This window comes from Conger conger, chromosome 4, assembly GCF_963514075.1.
Source record: "Conger conger chromosome 4, fConCon1.1, whole genome shotgun sequence".
Taxonomy (NCBI): Eukaryota; Metazoa; Chordata; class Actinopteri; order Anguilliformes; family Congridae; genus Conger; species Conger conger.
Window position 1 is genome coordinate 39,436,035 of NC_083763.1, and position 19,096 is coordinate 39,455,130.

Genomic DNA, 19,096 nt, shown 5'->3' on the forward strand with positions numbered 1-19,096 from the left:
AGCTCAACAAGCTGGTGAATATGATGTGCTTTAATAGGGTTGGAATGAAAACCTACAGGACAGTAGATCTCCAGAAATGGGGTTGGGCAGCCCTGGTATAAATGATTGACTGTCAAAATAAGTAAGATTACCATTACTGATTCATATTTATATTTTAGCAGGGACTGTGATTGGACATTTTAATCCTAATGTTTGGACAATTCACACAGATAATCCTTGTAAGAGTTTTATTCCTGTTTTAACTAATTAATGTAAAGTGGCTACACCTGGTAGTACCAACACTGTGACTTAATCGCATTGTTAATCAAGGAAAATTATTGAAAACAGGTCAAGACCAATAATTCACCTCCTCGATTTTGAGCTTAGGAGTAGCCACTCAAACAAATCTTGTATACTCGCTCATCCAAATTAGCCTGCTCTCCTCTGTCATTCGGAGTGCTGCCAGACAGGGTGGTGGCGTTTTTTCGGGACAAAGTCTCCAGTAGTGCTTGAGTGTGCTGCCATTGTTTGTTCTAGTTTTTCTTGTCAAATAGTCTTGTGACCACATCACTCTCAAATGTTTTTGCTGAGCTGCTTTTGTGACCGGGTGCATTTCGAGGCAGCGTGTCTTCATATCTTGCTCAAACCCCGTATTGGACACGCCCCTTAACGTTTATAGTGTGCAAACTTTTCTGGGAACTGTCTTGGTTTTTATAGGGATTTATGCTTACTTCGTTCATGGGTTTTGTTTTCTTTGTCTCTTTTGCCGGACTCTGGGCTTTCTGCTCCGGTATAAGTAGTGCGTGTGGTTGGCCATGGTAAAAACTAGGTTCACTAGTTATTAACGGTAAGCGCCTTATGAATTACAAATGCGCTTTACGAGAAGCGACTGTTGCACAGTGAATCATTGTGTTTTTTTGTTTTGTTTTTTTTTGTTCTGAATGCAGGTCCACATAACCTACAGCGGCTAAAGGAATGCACTGTTTGTTCATATACACAGCTCCATGTGCTGGTAAAAGCTGATGTGTAGTTATTTGATGCCCTAGTTGCTTCTGATTTGTGATTTAAGGTAACCGCTAATCCCACGCAAAGGTAAACGCTGATATGCAGTCATCCAACGCTCTAGTTACTTTCTGTGTGTTTTCGGGCAACAGTCAATCCGTGTGGAAGTAGGAATTATACATTTTATTGTAGAGTGTAGGGGCCTGAGCATGTCTGTGGATTGTGTATCTTTGTACGCTATTTTTGTTTGCGCTCTGCTCGCAGTAACTTTGGGTGTAACTATTGCAGGGTTTCTTCTGTTGTATTCATTTGGCTCGGTAGCCTACCTGGCTCTTGTTTGGTTGGTTATTTTTTCTTGCTTTGCATGGCATGTTGTATTCTGTTGCCTACTTTTATGTGTTTGTTTCATTTTCATTTGTGTTGGTTTTCTGTTGTAGTAATTGCATTTTTATTATTTGCTTTATATTTAGCGTTGTTACTTTTATCAATGCATGCTGGCTTTGTTTGATGTATGTCTGGGCCTATGATTTGTATGGTAGCCACTACGGCTATTCCTCTAGGACCAACCTAGACAGCCTGTATATGCTTTTAAGCTCTGGTTGCCTAGCCCCATTGTCCATTGATGTTATAAGGTAACTTCCTATCTCAGGTGTTCCCTGAAGTAGGTGGAAGCGTTGCCCCGGATGGTCCTCGTCCTTTCATCAGTGGCACATGTCCCCCTATTTCGACGCAGACTCAAAACACACCTTTTCAAACTCTACCTTAGTCCTCCCTCCTGATTTCCCCTGCCCCCCCTTTCTGATATCCCTATCCTCCTTGTCTAACCAAAAAAAAAAAAAAAATCACTTATGATGACGACTACATGTTTAGAACAGCATTCCATGTGTGTTTTCCTAGCTATGGATGTGATGCTTTGACTTGTGGAAGAACCTATGCACTTGTAAGTCGCTTTGGATTAAAAGCATCTGCCAAATGACAAAAATGTAAAATGTAAACATGTGTCTGGCACAGTTTTGAGGTGAGCAGTATAGAGGGGTTGCAGCATCTGGGTTTTCTCACCTAATACCTCGGATTGTGGTGCTGTGTGTCTGTATTTTTAACTTCCATAGGTTTCCCTTTGGATTTGGTGCACATGTGTCGTGAGTGTGTTGGGCCTGAGTCCCTCCTAGGGGCATACCACCACCATCATGGTATCTTGTAGTTCATGACATAAGTTACATTTTATTCCTTGTTGGTACCAGCCAACAAGGGAGGTACACCATTATGCAGGTGGAGTATTCCTTTTTCCTATTGTTTCTTGTCTTCACTTGATATTAACAACTAAAGTGTCTATGATCAGTCCCAATTTTATCTTGTTTGTATGATCTGTGCTTTTACGGAATAAACGTTGTTAAAGGCTGAATTAACGTCTGTCTAAACGTACCTGTGCTAAAAGTTGGGGAAAACCCTGTTTACCTGATTGAGGGGCTGTGTTAAAATCTTAAGGTGTAAGCCCTTAGATGGTGTAATCTGTATTATACACTCGGTGAGCTGCCTGGTCACACATTCAAATTGGCAAGTAATGGCAAACGTTTGCCAAAAACATCAAAGTTTTGACGTGGAGACTGTCAAAATTCTATATTATTGCAGGATACCATAACACCGTGAAACCACCCAACCTGACATAACAGAGATTATCTAAATATATTATATGCCACTGTTTTTTTTTTTGGTTTTTTGTTTTTTTTCCCCAAGGGTGCCAATAATTCTGGAGCTGAATGCCACTACTTTGTACAGAAGCATCTTATCTGCTCAAGTCAAGTTCAACCAAACGGAACAAAATATTGCATACTCGGCACCTAGTGATGTCTTTGGGTTACAAAGGATATGCGACAAATACCTAAACATGACTCCTTTCATTTACATAACATTAATATGTCACAATCATAATGGTGCCCTCAAGTGTATATACTTTCCTAAAAGCTGAGAATATGCACATGAAGCACATGTGAATTGTTTGATTACAAAACTAAAATTGGGGACTAAAGACAAATCAAGATCAATATGTATTTATCTCTCAAACATGTAACTATAACATATCACAGTTGGCTTCAGTTGGTTACATTTGGCGTTCCTGCCTCGGGAGATCTGCCGGGCTGTGGCAAATTAGCATATACAGTCCCCTCTGCATATACAGTCCTCGGGCTGAGATAAGGATGAACACGAGACGAGATAATTCAGAATTTCATCTTCTTTCCTGGCATTTACATGTGTTAAACTACTTAGAACATAGCACCCAATTTTTAGGTGAGCAAATGTATTGTAACAGAGTATTTAATAAATTAAAGTAAATGACACTTTAATATTTGGGAGCATATCCCTTGCTTGCAATAACTCTATCAAGCCTGTGACACATTGACATCACCAAACTGTTGCATTCTTCTTTTGTGATGCTTTTCCAGGCTTTTACTGCAGCCTCTTTCAGTTGTTTCCCTTCAATCTCCTCTTCAGGAGGTGAAAGGCATTCTGAATTGGGTTATGGTCTGGTGATTGACTTGGCCAGTCTAAAACCTTCCACTTTTTCTCCCTAATGAAGTCCTTTGTGTTGGCAGTGTGTTTTGGCTCATTGTCTTGCTGCAGGATGAAGTTCCGTCCAATTAGTTTGGATGCATTTCTCCGTAAGTTGGCAGACAGAATGTTTTTGTAGACTTCTGAATTCATCCTGCTGCTACCATCATCAGTTACATCATCATTAAAGATTAGTGAGCCCACTCCAGAAGCAGCCATGCAAGCCCAAGCTATGACACTTACTCCACCACCACCGCTTCACTGAGCTTGTATGTTTTGGGCCAACATTGGCTCAGGCGGTAAGAGCAGTCTGGCAGTCCGTTTAATTCCGCCCTGGATGTGTGCATCTGTGTCCCTGAGCAAGATGCCTAACCCCCCAAATGCTCCTGATGAGCTGGTTGGTGCCTTCTATGGCAGCCAGTCACTGTTTGTGTGTGTATGAATGGGTGAAGCATTAATTGTACAGTGCTTTGGATAAAGGTGCGATATAAATGCCAACCATTTTCCATTTACCATTTTTGGATCATGAGCAGATCCTCTTCATCACTTTGGTAGAGGTTAATCTTGGTGTCATCAGTCCATAAAACTTTGTTCCCAAACTTCTATGGCTCATCTCTACTTTGCGAATTGTAATCTTGCCTTCTGATTCTTACTACTGATAAGTGTTATGTATCTTGTGGTACAGTCTCTATATTGCTGGTCCTTAAGTCTTTGAATGGCTGATTGAGGAACTTATGCCCCTGCCTTGTGGTGATTGTTTTTGATAAATTTTTTGTCACAGCTCTCACATCAACTGCAGTTGTTTTGCTTGGTCGACCTGTTTGATGTCTGTTGCTCAGTACACCAGCAGTTTATTTCTTTTTGAAGTGGCTGTCACCAATGCTTGCGCAATGGCTCTGATCTGCCTTGCCTTTCTCCCACAGACAGTTCTCTGTTCTTCATCTTTTCTAACACAAATGCAGTCTTCACAGGCAAAATCCAAGGCTAAAACCCAAGAGTAGACATTCATTTCATGTTTAACCGATCAATCTAACAGGACACATCTGGGCTACAAGAAACACCTGTCAGTCACATGTTTCGATACTTTTGCTCACCTAAAAAATGTGTGGTCTGATACAAAAAGTGATATATTCTTGATAAAAATACCAGGAAATAAAAGCTGAAATTCAGATCTTTTTTGAGTTTGAACTCAAACTCAATTGTCTTCAGTGTAGAGCAAAAACAAAGGAATTGACTGTGCTGTTCCAATACTTTTGCAGGGGATTGTATTTTATTTTCCTCTTTCCATGTACTTGTTCCCACAAACAGGTGGTGAATGTGAGCACTCTAATCCGTCACTGTCTGAAATACTTGCAATCTTCCGACAGCAGAGAGTCCTATTTCTATTATGGGCCTAGGTTTCAAGAACAGTCCATGAACAGTCCAAAACTAGGCTACTATCTAAATTGGAAATATTCACAAATAATTCTGCATGAATTCCAGCCAAATGCTAGATTGTGTACTCAATGAGCAGGTTTGTGGTCATTACAATAAAGAACATAACATAGGCTGACATTCATAAAAACATTGGGCATAATTTATTAATGTGAGCTGAACAAAATTCACCGTAAATCCTTCAGAAATGCATTTGCACAAATAATGGCATTTATGAGTTTCTGGATATCAGTATTTTCGTAGGAGCCTAACTGACTTCACCAGCAGTCTTAGCTGTTTGTATTGTGCACAGAAATTAAGGTTGTAAAGTGTGCTTTGTGCGTTTACTATTCCATTAATTTACATTTTATTTTGAGTGGCAAAATTATTTTAAGCTAATTGAATATTATAGTATCATATAAAAATGCACAGGATTCAATATTTAAAATGGGAGATGTTTCATTCCGGTAATCCTGATTAATTGATGCTTACGTGGAGTTTAATATAAATTCAATAACACGTGTAAAATTTGCTATAGATAGGGCGTAGCTTGCTTAGGCCATAGTTTATATGTCGGACCTCTCTTTACATTACGTTTATTGCTTTGGCCCATAAGAAGATTTGGGGCATGGCGTAGCCTACTTCGGAAAGAGCACATATTCAAAGACCGAGCTAATTTTCTTTGAGGCTCACAGGAGAAACAACAAACAATAACGGCTAGTTCAAGTTCAAGCAAACATCATGGTATAGAAGTGGCATTGGCATGTGGCTGATGCACTTTATTTGTCTATTTTAGCGCATGCTAAATAAACAACGAGGCAGCTTGTTGTATGCAGAAATCGGCAGCAGCTGTCTTTACTCTTTATTTCAGAATCCACAAAACTAGTTACAGAGGGTGCAGTGTTTTAACGTCACACTCTGCCCCGTCATCTCTTAAAGGGACATAAGTCTATGTGTCTTATGTGTGTGAGTTGCGGTATGGGAATTATGTGTACTGTTTTTCCCAGTCGGAAGGTGGTAATTTGGTCATTCAGATGACGTGAACACAGCATTAGACTTTACATTACATTTACATTTATTGCTTTAATAGAAGACAAATTCCAGTCCTGTGTGGCGCATATGTAGTTTATGTAGCCTATATCAACAAAAGTAGGCTAATAACCAACAAACTAAATTAGTTTGGAGGAAAAGAAGGAAGCCTGCACACGGATATGGTCCTTACACATCTTTTTTGCAGACAATGTTTTGATCCCTATTTGAATCCTCGGCAGGCCCATTGCTTTATGGCTCTCCACCAGGACAATTAGCTTAATTTCCTCATCCATCTTTGAACAGAATAAACAACGGACAATAACGGCAAGTTTCAGTTCAAGTTTATTATAAGAAAACATCTTGGCATAGAAGATGTTGGGTCCTAAATAAGTTTTAATATATATTTTCATGTTCGCAAAGCCAAGTTACAAAGTAGCTGTAGCAAAAAAAAATCTGATCATGTGTAGGCTACACAGCATACTTTTCTCTTCTCTGCCATCTCTTTAAATTGGCTGAAATTGATTTCTGTGGTTTAAGATTTTCGGGGCGTCAAATTTTTGCTAATCACATTTTGTGCGTGCTGTTTTTGTTTACGATATATTGGTATTTTATCAACATACACACATGGATTCGAAAAAAAGCTGTCTACTCCTGTTTGATACATCCGGCGCAAATTAAGTTTGTTTCCGATCACACATACATTTGCACACGAAAATATTGATAAATGAGGCCCATTGTTTTCTTTTCCATCGTGACACTGGCTACAACCAGACATTGTTGCCCTATTAACAAGTGAAGCCTAAATTGTGAGCTCACCCGTTACCGTCTTAAGTTTTGCTCATCCCAAAACATTTAAAAGCTAATTCACAATCAGTATCCAATCCAATCAGCTATCTACATCCAACCGTGTCTATTACACATGATGATAAATTCATAGCCAGCTGGCTCAGCAGCACTTTAGAATCTGGAAAGCCAATTCCTTTGAATCTCACTTATTTGAAAGCATCAGCTTTAAAACGCTAGCCTGCTGTAGTTACACAGAAGTTTTGCCATGGTTGAGGGTAGGCAATTGCTTTTTAAAAAATATCCGACCATGACAACTTGGCTGCCTTTTCTGCTGCTACGTTTTCTATTGTGTTTTAGGGAATTTGAATTTGCTTCGCCGTAGTTACATTACATTAGTCATTTGATAGACACGCTTATCCAGAATGCCGTACTGTACAATAAAGTGCAGTTCACTCGTCTTTGCTATTTTCCTAATTACTAGTTGTCCCTGACGTTTAAACTTCACCGTGAATACTAGCTATGGTTAGCTTCATTCTGCATCATCAGAAAAAATACACTTCAAAACAGCTGTGTGTTTCAAAGAACTTAGGCTACCACTGACCATTTCATTTAATTGAAAAGTTTTTGCAATATTTGCATTCTCTGCACGTTTGACATGTTGAAAGACTATTGTGAGAAACCATGAAGCACGTGTCAAATTGGTGGTATACAATAGGCTTAACCTACACTTAAAGCTAGTAATGGCTTGGCTTGTGAATTCTTAGTTTTCTTCCACCTTATTCACATTTTCTGTTTTTGAAAGTTGGGAAGTAAATGACACCTATAGTGTGGTTATTTATTATCCCTGTTGGCTGACAAAAGAAACAAATCATGCACATCTGCCCGCAGTGGAGTCCCTTAAATAATTCAGAGCACTGATATGTGATCATATATAAATTGTCTGGTGTGTTTTGTATGGGGTGTGAACATTGTAATGTGGAATCCATGGTTCTAGGTGGCAGGACATCGATTTTAAATGTGTTTAACATGTGGAGGGGGACAAATCTCTGTAGGGGGGGGGGCGGGGCAGAGTAATTATGTTTGACACCATCAGTCTAATTGTTAAAAGGCTACATTCATGTACACATTTTATCTGTTCCAAAATGATTGTTTTCAGGATAGAATTTCCCTTGTTTAGAATTCAGCCTACTACTGTTCTACTAATGAGATGCAAATGTAGTTGTCCTCGCAATGGGACTTAACACGAACATCCAGTATATCGACGTTGGAAACCACTGGTCTGTATGATCTGAAACCTCACTTTGTCCCTCCTGCAAGTTCCTAAGACTGTAAACCCAGAGCCATAGAAAGATCGACTTGTGTCAACTCCATTCACTCCAATGCATCACACGTGATGTTCTCTTCAAAGGCAAAATCAGTAGTATTTTGATCTTATTAGCACATTTGTATCAAATTAACAATGTGGCGTAAAGCATGTCAGATCATTAATTTCCACCAAATTAGTAGATTTAGGTAATTTAATGTTAGCAGATAACTTTATTGAATGTTCTTCAACCCGGAACTTGATCCAACTTAACCTATAGCTAGGTTGAAGTTGGCTAGCAACACACGGACATTATTGTTACGTGTGGTGTTGTCTCAATATCATTTCATGGACAAAGTTACTAAATTGGACAGTTGTGTGTGTTTAGGGGAGTATAGACATGATTTATTCATTAAATACACCCTAGCCTAACATCAGTGTGTTCTTTATAGTTTGCTGGGAGGTGGTGGTGAAATGCGGATATCCAAATATATAGGCACCTAATGCTACATTGCTCCTAACCATGACATGGTAGCTTGAATTATTTGACATTATATTACTCCATTATAGCTTGCATTAGACGGCATTGTTCTTTATCGATGGAACACCTTAATAGAAAGATCCAGTCTTATTACAGGGTACATGTCCATGTACATGTCTGTTTGACCCGTAACGTAGTCCGAGACCTTTTTTTGATGAACTTATTCAAAGTGGCAGATCCTTCTGCATTTAATCTGGTTTCATAAACATACATAAACTTACAGATACATACGTGACATTCCTCACCTAGGCTTCTATCTATTATAAATATTACATTACATTCAAGGCTCAGCATTTTTTAATAATAAACCCAAAACCAAAAATGAACATTATCATTGTAACTGGTTACCCCAGTGGGAGCATAGTTAACAAGTAATGTTACAGCTGTATTTGTCTTTGCAGTGCAGAATGCGGAATGTTCAAGTGGTTCTACACATTGTAGGTTAGCTGCTGTGCTGCAAAAGAAGATCAATAACATGCACTACAAAAATCTCTTGTTCAGCTGTGGAGTAGTGGTAGTGGAACATTTGCCACCTGGTGGTGGTTGCACGAAAGCAAACCATAAACCACTATGGATTATAGTAATATTGCTACAAATGTTACAGGCCAAAATGAAACATGGCTGTCCCCTACTGTCAGAACCTTGCAAGTATTATTTCCCACCTGGCGGCATTCTTGCCGAAGAGGCAAAATGTCAAATTAAATAATAAGTATTGTTTATAAAAGCATCCTTGCATGATAATGAAGATTATCAGAATAACTTCCAAATCTCTGAGTTAATTCTAGAGAGGAGATTCCGCTCACCGGATCAATGCCAAAAGGATAGGGACCGCCTGAGTAGACCCCGGGAATCACTGGGTCCAGCTGAAGATGTTCAGAACCATGCAGTGTCTCATTTCTGAAATAAAAGATCAAGGAGGACTGATTCTTCAACTGAGTTATTTGTATCATTGACAGTGTTCGTTACTAGTCATTATGAGACATTCGCTCATAAAACAAAGGACAAAAAAAATGAAAATGAAATTCGCAAATGTTACGAATAAGTAAAATCTTCCTTTGGCATTCAGAACTAGGTCTGTCAATCATATGTGACGCAATGCTGTAAAGGGGATATCATTGCGCAGATCTCAATTTTCTTTTTATTTTAATCTGAAACTAGAGTTAGAATATTAGAGTTAGAAAATTAGGTATCTTTTCTTGGGAGTGACCAATTCATTTTGGAAATATGGGTTGTTAAAGTATGTGTCTTTTTTTTTCTCAAGTGGTTTTGAGAAATTGACCTAGGTGTAAGAACTGGCCCATCAGCCACTACTCTGAAGAGGTCTTGAGTAGTTGAGGGCAAAACAATAGGTCTGTGGGTGTCAATGAGCTCATGTATTCATGAGATTTGGTGGAAGGTTTAAGAGTTGTGGTTTAATACTAAAACTGCAGTGTTTTTGTTTTTTTTTACCTATTGGCCATATAATTTTATGTCCAGCATTATAGCATTAATGTCTACACCCTTAGCAACCTATAATATATATTCTGAAATCATATGCTGTAAAACTATTTTCCAATAATTAACCATAGTATCGACACCTCGGCCCCTCGCCACAGGAGTTCCCCAGGGCTCAGTCCTTGGCCCGCTTCTTTTTTCTCTTTACACTCGCTCCCTTGGCCCTGTGATCACTGCACATGGGCTATCCTACCACTGCTACGCGGACGATACCCAACTCTTCGTCTCGTTCCCGCCGTCTGATACGCAGGTTTCAGCCCGTATCTCTGCTTGCCTGAGGGACATCCAGAGCTGGATGGACAACCACCATCTAAAGCTCAACCCATGTAAAACTGAAATGATATTCATCCCTGCTAATACCTCTCCCCATCTGGATCTCTCCATTTCCCTCGGGGATACCACACTCACGCCGTCACCCAGTGCAAGGAACCTCGGCGTGGTGATGGACAGCAGACTGTCCCTTTCCGAGAACATTGCGGCGGTGACCCGGTCTTGCAGGTTCTTCCTATACAACATACGGAGAATCCGCCCCTTTCTCACCCCCTACTCGACCCAGCTCCTGGTCCAAGCGATGGTTCTGTCCCGCCTGGACTACTGCAATTCCCTCTTGGCTGGCCTCCCAGCGTCCGCCATCAGACCCCTCCAACTCATCCAGAATGCAGCAGCTCGTCTGGTCTTCAACCTTCCCAAATACTCACACGTCACCCCCCTGCTTACTTCCCTCCACTGGCTGCCTGTCATGGCTCGCATCAAATTCAAAACATCGGTGCTAGCCTTCCAAGCAGTTAAAGGGTCTTCCCCAGCTTATCTGCACAAAATCATCAGACCCTACACCCCTGCCAGACCTCTTCGTTCAGCCTCCACAGGCCGCTTGGCACCTCCCCCTCTCAGAACCTCCACCTCACGCTCACGACTACTGTCTGTTCTGGCTCCACGGTGGTGGAACGAACTCCCCGTTGAGGTCAGAACTATAGAATCTCTCCCCACCTTCAAGCGCAAGCTGAAGACACACCTCTTCAAGCAGCACCTCTCCCCATCCCTCCCTACCTCCCTACCTCCCTATGAACCTTAATTGTTGTCTCTGTGACTTGCTTTGTGTGTCGGTATTTTTAGTTGGCTAGGTAAGCAGTGTTTGGATAGTTAACTTTGGTCACTTTTGCTCTGTTTGTTTGTTTGTTTGTTCAAAAAAAAAAAAAAAAAAAAAGGCCCTTGTCCTTATCTTTGTTGTACAGGTAGCAGTTGAAATTGTACTTCCCTCTAGGGTCTTTCAGCGAACTTATCCCTGGTTATGGGTATGCACTTTGTTGTACGTCACTCTGGATAAGAGCATCTGCCAAATGCCAATAATGTAATGTAAAAAAAAGGACACAACTAAATACAGTGTTTCCCCTGGGATATTCTTCCAGCAGCGGCACACTGGTTTAAGGATACAAATACTGTGCTGATTCTTGAAACTTTACTACAGCTGATTCACAGCTGTTCATGCTAGCACCTTGTTCACTTGTGCCATAAAGCCAGTTATCCCACTCGGTGTAGAATAGTTGGGGTAGCGAACTATACCGTGAGAAATTATAGTTTATAAACGCTGGAATAAACATACATTTTTACATTACATTACATGTTTTGTTCTCTACAGACAATGTACAGCTTTTGTGGTTAGCATGAGCATTTACATTTTAGTCATTTGGCAGACGCTTTTAATCCAAAGCGACTTACAAGTGCATAGGTTCTACCCTAAGTCAGAGCATCACATCCAGAAACTAGCAAAATACACAGGAAATGCTGTTCTAAACATAGTTGTCATCATTTTTTTTTTGGGGGGCGGGGGGGGTTAGACAAGGATAGGGATATCAGAAAGGAGGGGCAGGGGAAATCAGGAGGGAGGACTAAGATAGAGTTTGAAAAGGTGGGTTTTGAGTCTGCGTCGAAATAGGGGGAGGGATTCTGCTGTTCTGACAGTGGTAGGCAGGTCATTCCACCACTGAGGAACCAGAACGGAAAACAGGCGTGAACGTGCAGCTCGACCGCCAGGTGCACGTAGAGAGGGAACCGTAAGGCGACCAGAGCTGGCAGACCGGAGTGGTCTAGCTGGGGAGTAGGGAGTGATCAGGGATTGTATGTAAGGTGGGGCAGTCCCCTTAGCAGCCTGAAATGCCAACACTAGGGCCTTGAAACGGATGCGTGCAGCAATGGGAAGCCAGTGGAGGCCAATGAGAAGCGGGGTGACATGAGCCGACCTGGGCTGATTGGTGATCAGGCGGGCTGCAGCATTCTGGACCAGCTGGAGGGGCTTGATGGCACACGCTGGGAGACCGGCTAGGAGGGAGTTGCAGTAATCCAGGCGGGAAATGACGAGCGCCTGGACTAGGAGCTGGGTGGCTTTCTCAGTCAGGAGATGACGGATACGGCGTATATTATACAGAAAGAACCTGCAGGTTCTGGCAGTGGAGGATACTTGTGGAGCCAGGGTGAGGCAGTTATCAAGAGTCACCCCAAGATTCTTTGCCGTACGGGCGGAGGAAACTACAAAGTCCTCGACAGTCAATGAGAGGTCGACTGACGGAGAGGACTTAGCAGGGATGTAGAGAAGCTCAGTTTTGGCAAGGTTGAGCTTCAGCTGATGGGAAGTCATCCACGCAGAGATATCAGCCAAGCAGGCAGAGATCGTAGGAGTGATAAGAAAAGCCGTGGGAAGAGATAACAGAACCAAGAGACATGGTGTATAGCGAGAAGAGGAGAGGCCCAAGAACCGAGCCCTGCGGGACTCCAGTTCGTAGGGGTTGAGGGTCGGAGACTGCGCCCCTCCAAGTCACCTGGTAGGAGCGACCAGAGAGGTAGGAGGAAAACCAAGCGAGTGCAGAACCTGTGACACCCATCCCAGACAGCGATGAGAGCAGAATCTCATGGTTGACTGTATCGAAGGCGGCTGACAGGTCGAGGAAGATGAGGACAGAGGAGAGGGATTTTGCTTTAGCAGAGTGGAGTGCCTCAGTGACCGCGAGCAGGGCGGTTTCAGTGGAGTGGCCACTCTTGAAGCCAGACTGGTTGGGGTCATGGAGATTGTTGTGGAGAAGATAAGTGGACAGTTGGGAGCAGACCGCCCGTTCCAGGGTTTTAGCGAGAAAGGGAAGAAGAGAGACAGGCCGGTAGTTGTTCAGGGCAGAGGGGTCAAGAGTAGGTTTTTTGAGGAGGGGAGTGACTCTGGCCCTCTTCAGGGAAGAGGGCATGGTGCCGGAAGAGAGGGAGGTGTTGATTAGAGAGGAGAGAAAAGGGAGAATGTCCTCAGATATAGATTGTAGGAGGGGAGAGGGGATGGGGTCAAGAGGACAGGTGGTTGGGCGGTGGGAAGTAAGGAGTTTCAGTGTGTCGGCGTCAGAGAGGGGAGAAAAGGAGGTTAGGGAGTTGGGGAGGGTAGGAGGGTCAGCAGGGGTGGAGGGTTGGGAGAAGGAATTGCGAATAGCATCGACCTTCATTTCAAAGAAGGAGACAAAGTCATCAGGTGTGAGTGATGAGGGGGGTGGGGGGGGAGGGGGGGCCGGAAGAGAGGAGAAGGTTGAAAACAGTTTGCGGGGATTAGAGGCGGCCACGTTAATTTTCGAGTGAAAGAAGGAAGATTTAGCTAGAGAGACAGAGGAATGGAAAGATGATAAGAGGGCATGGAAGGAAGCTATATCACTGGGGAGACAGGACCTTTTCCATTTTCTCTCCGCCGCCCGCAGTTCGGTTCGGACAGCTCGTAGAGCATCAGAAAGCCAAGGACTGGGGGGGGAGGCCCGAGCTAGTTTGGTGGTGAGGGGACACAGAGAGTCAAAGGAAGATGAGAGGGAGGACATGAGAGTTGTAGCTGCATCATCGGGAGACAGTCGAGAGAAAGACTCCGCAGATGGTAGGGAGGAGAGGATTGTAGATGAGAGGGTGGAGGAAGACAGGTGGCGTAGGTTCCGTCGACAGGTGACAGTGGATGGTGGGAGAGATGGATGGGTGTTGGAGGAGAGTGGAAGAGAGAAAGAGATGAAGGAGTGGTCAGATATATGGAGTGGTGTTACAGAGAGGTTGGTTGTTGTGCAGCTCCTTGTGAAGATGAGGTCAAGAAGGTTGCCTGCTTTGTGGGTGGGAGGGGAAAGAGTGAGGGTAAGGTCAAAAGAAGAGAGGAGGGAGAGAAAGGTGGACTGGGTGGACTCTGAGTTGAGGTTGAAGTCACCCAGGAGGATCAGGGGGGTGTCATTGACTGGTGAGGAGCTGAGGAGGATGTCCATCTCATTCAAGAAGTTCCCCAGAGGACCCGGGGGGCGATAAACAACAATAATAAACAGTTTGCACGGCAGAGTAACAGAAACCGCATGACATTCAAAAGAGGAGAAGGAGAGGGATGAGGAGAAGACACTAGATCTCCATGAGGATGAGATTAGGAGACCTGTGCCACCTCCTCTGCCAGAGGATCTGGGTGTGTGGGAAAAAGAGAAGGCAGAGGAAAGGGCAGCCGGGGTGGCCGTGTTCTCTGGTGAGAGCCACGTTTCAGTTAAAGCAAGAAAGTCAAGGTTGAGGTGGGAGGCATAGGCAGATATGAAGTCTGCTTTCTGGACGGCGGACTGGCAGTTCCAGAGGCCACCAGCCACACAGAGATCAATACCAGGGGATCTGGGAGGGAAGATGAGGTTAGAGATATTCTGCCTATGTTGGCGGGAGGCGAACCTCCTACTTGACTGGGACCTGGGGAGAGGAGAGAGGACAGGGATGGGAAGGAAACACATGGAGGGAACTAGGGAGGACAAGAGGAATACTACACAGTGGAATGAGGGCAGGCAGCAAAAACAAAATCAAACATCAGGCTCTCGGACAGCCTGGATGGACACCCGTAGATAGACACCCTCGACTTTGTACACCTGCGACTTCGTACGCCGAGGCTGCCGCACACAGCTGCCGCTGGTGTGCTACACAACGGCTTAAATAACACTGACGCCGAATACAGAAAATGCAACCATCCCACTGCAGAACAATAATGCACACTGAAGTGAGTTCAGGTGTGCCAGTACTAATAGCTTGAGCAGGGTGCAAAGTATTGGCTCCTCCTACAACAAAAGCTGTGGCCTGCCAGCCAGTAAAACAATAGCCTAACTTAATAGCCTAGCTTACCTGAGAGAAACAAACACCTAACCTAGTTTCACTGAATCTAAATAAACACCACTTGTAATAGCTAACAAACAAACAAGTACACAACAGAACACTATAATGACAACTAAACTGAATTTAGAATCAGCAAGCAAACAAATAATACTTAACTAATCCAGGAGGAAATGCAACCAACCCACTGCAGAACAATAATGCACACTGAAGTGAGTTCAGGTGTGCCAGTACTAATAGCCTGAGCAGGGTGCAAAGTATTGGCTCCTCCTACAACAAAAGCTGTGGCCTGCCAGCCAGTAAAACAATAGCCTAACTTAATAGCCTAGCTTACCTGAGAGAAACAAACACCTAACCTAGTTTCACTGAATCTAAATAAACACCACTTGTAATAGCTAACAAACAAACAAGTACACAACAGAACACTATAATGACAACTAAACTGAATTTAGAATCAGCAAGCAAACAAATAATACTTAACTAATCCAGGAGAAAATGCAACCAACCCACTGCAGAACAATAATGCACACTGAAGTGAGTTCAGGTGTGCCAGTACTAATAGCCTGAGCAGGGTGCAAAGTATTGGCTCCTCCTACAACAAAAGCTGTGGCCTGCCAGCCAGTAAAACAATAGCCTAACTTAATAGCCTAGCTTACCTGAGAGAAACAAACACCTAACCTAGTTTCACTGAATCTAAATAAACACCACTTGTAATAGCTAACAAACAAACAAGTACACAACAGAACACTATAATGACAACTAAACTGAATTTAGAATCAGCAAGCAAACAAATAATACTTAACTAATCCAGGAGAAAATGCAACCAACCCACTGCAGAACAATAATGCACACAGCAGGGACTGAACTTGTGTAAGCCAGGCAGGGGTTAACGGACACCGCAAAGGAAATCCAAAATGTATTCGCAGGCACAGGCAAAGTTTGTACAGGGGAAGGCAGTCCAAACAGGCAGATAAACAAAAACTAAATCAAGATCTCCAACCGAGAGTCCAAACAAAGTCCATGCACAGCAGGATAACTGAAGGATAACAGGACAGGTTGACACAAGCAGATTAGACAGAGAAAACGCTGGAGAGAATGGCAGGAGAACATTACAGTATGGCACTGAACAAACAAAACAGACCGGTTTAAATAGCTAGAAAACAAGGATAATCAAAAAACAGGTGAAATGAATAATGAACAGAAAACAGAACTACGGAAAGCAACGCGGGAAATAGAAGTTGAAACGCTGGGGACTGAAAAATCTGAATCTTAAAAACACAGATCATGACATCTGAGTTTTTTTTCAGCATTCTGTAAAGTGAGAACTGCATGATGGTATACCCTTTGCCATGTCAAGTCACAAATTCAAAATACTTCTTTAATTCTAATTCAATATTAGAAGCTTAACCGTAAAATCATTAAGTTGGTGGCTAAAATGGATTAATTTGTCTCCTTGAACAAGTTCAGCTAATGATCTCATTCAACAAAGATAATTACTTGTTCCAATAAAAGGTGAAAGGTACCTCCAATCTCTTAGCAAGGTTCCCATTTCTATCTTCAGCAAACCTTCATTGTCAGTGTAAAAATGAACTGCATAGCTTGTATACATCACTCACGTCCATGGTCCACTGGGGCCAAACATGGCACTGACACTCCAGGCTGAGCCAAAGAGGTTGAAGGACTTGGAGAAGCAGTCATTGTAGATGAGGCCGGTGTACATGGAGAAGACACCCATGAGCAGAACAATGTATCGCCCACTGACAAGCACATCGGTGAGCTGCAGGGAAGACAACCCCTGGGTTATCCAGAAAATACATTATGCATGCTTACTATCTTTCTAATGGTGGCAATAGCATACATTCAAAGGAGACCGTAGATAGGATCACAAGCACGGTTGGTTACCGAGAACCTGTTCCAAATTAGAACTGTATCCAAAATTCCAAGAACCTATAATAAATTCCACGGTAACCTATAATAAATTTGAATTTCAGTTCTGCTTATCTGCTCCCAAATGTGCATTTTCACTCATATGTTTCAAATAAACGGCCTTGATTTGGCTATTATTGCAAACTAGGAATATCACTTTGACCAAAACTTGCACTTTGAATATGTACATTTTAAATACATATTAGTTTGAATATGATCAATAATCATAACGTCAAAATTAACACTTATCATACATATCTGGTGGTCCATTAGAGGGCTAGAAAGTATTGCCAAAAACACCATGAACAAGTGTGGTTTCCCAATTTAACCGTGTATCGAAAAATCTATAAAAGACAAATGATACCCAACCCTAATCAGAACTATTGAAATTAAAGATCCCATTTTCACAATCCCACTGTCATGAACAGTGATGTTGACCTTGTCGGGGAAGCAAAGATTATGTAAAATGCATTTATAACCATAATTCCTGAATCCAGCAGTTTTAACAGTCAACACCAGAGCAGGGTTTAACCATCAATGCCATGGCCGTCACTGTACGTAACATGGAAGATATGTTTGATTTAATTTAGTAATTATTATTAAAGATATGAATTATCACTTCAATCGCCAAATTCAGTGATAGGCAGAGCACTCTGTTGGATCAACATTTTCCAAATGCACAACTTGAAACCAGGTGGAAATCAAGAGATTTATTTAGTTACACACGATATCCACGACTAATCTAAAGAAGTGGTTATCTACCTTAGAACAATGAAGGTTACAAACAAAGACTCGTCAGAAAGGAAATCAGTGGAACAGCATACCAAACCCCAGCTCGTAGAACGCCAAACCAAGGTGCAGGACTTAGATGCTAACTATCAATTGAAACCAAAAAGTTAAAAAGCCAGGTCTGTTGTAAAGTTTGGGGTTGTAGAGCAAGATGTCAGCATGAGGTCTATCAGGCCACCCCCATTGAGGGAGACACACACACACAAACCCAGAGACACACACGGCCGACACCCCCAAGTTCTGTCTCTCCATTTCTTATCTCTAGTCCAGGACTGGTCTTTTGAAATTCCCTATGTCTCAATGGTGATTTGGGGATTAGTTCCCTTAAACTCTTTAAGTCGCTCCTGCCCATGGTTGGGCTGATGTGGGGGTTTTTTTGCAGTCATTCCTTTTTTCACAGTGCAATTTTCAATCACTATCATAACAGATTGTACCTTGAAAGCATGAATACTCACTTTGCTTTAGAGACATCAGTTCCTTATTTTGTAACATGTGGGAGGCAAAACAAGTGTGACCTCACCTTCTGCATTTTGAAAATCCACAAACTACACAAATCAAGGTAAAGTCAGTGTCCTTTTCAGGGCAAGGGTCCAGCGATAGAATGTCAATTGTTTATTTAGAATTTCTTGTCCCTTTTGCTGTTGCATACTTCTATAAATGTACTTGTATATACGAATGCTCTTATTGATATTTTGTATAGGCTCTCTGGAACATGAGCCCACGTACGAGCTTCACTGTCCAAACCCATCAACATCCCACAACTTTACATGCAATTAATTATTCAAAAGCAAGCTTGCATGTTATTTATAAGTATACTGAATAAAAATAAAATAGAAGATGCTTACTGATATAACATGGGGTTAAGTCAGTGAAGATGCCCTCCTCAGAGGCGTTTTTGCATTTCTCAGAGAAGTGACTTCTTCCAAGGCCTCCAAAGCCAGAGTAGTTCTATTTAGTATTGTCAAATATTTTTTTTGTTATAAAACATCATACCTTTTATAGGCATAATGGTCTCAGTGTGTGTAATGAAACCGTTATGGTTCGTTTGAACAGGCAAAACAATGTGTGTTCTTTTAAGCAAGCCTAACAAACTATGTACTGTTGGAAACGTAATTTCATGAGCTAAAATGCTACTCACTCATCAGTGTAATACCATACTCCTA

General features: G+C 42.2%; 1 protein-coding gene across 1 annotated transcript in view; it reads right to left on the reverse strand.

Annotated features, from left to right (window-relative positions):
- Positions 1-19,096, reverse strand: part of si:ch73-173p19.2 (V-type proton ATPase 116 kDa subunit a 1) — an 89,212-nt gene that overhangs the window by 17,390 nt on the left and 52,726 nt on the right. Inside the window, exons 12-13 of the mRNA XM_061238956.1 lie at positions 16,835-16,995; positions 9,407-9,500 (exon numbers count right to left, since the gene is read on the reverse strand). Coding sequence (XP_061094940.1) covers positions 9,407-9,500; positions 16,835-16,995 — 255 coding nt within the window. The remainder of the gene's footprint in view (positions 1-9,406; positions 9,501-16,834; positions 16,996-19,096) is intronic.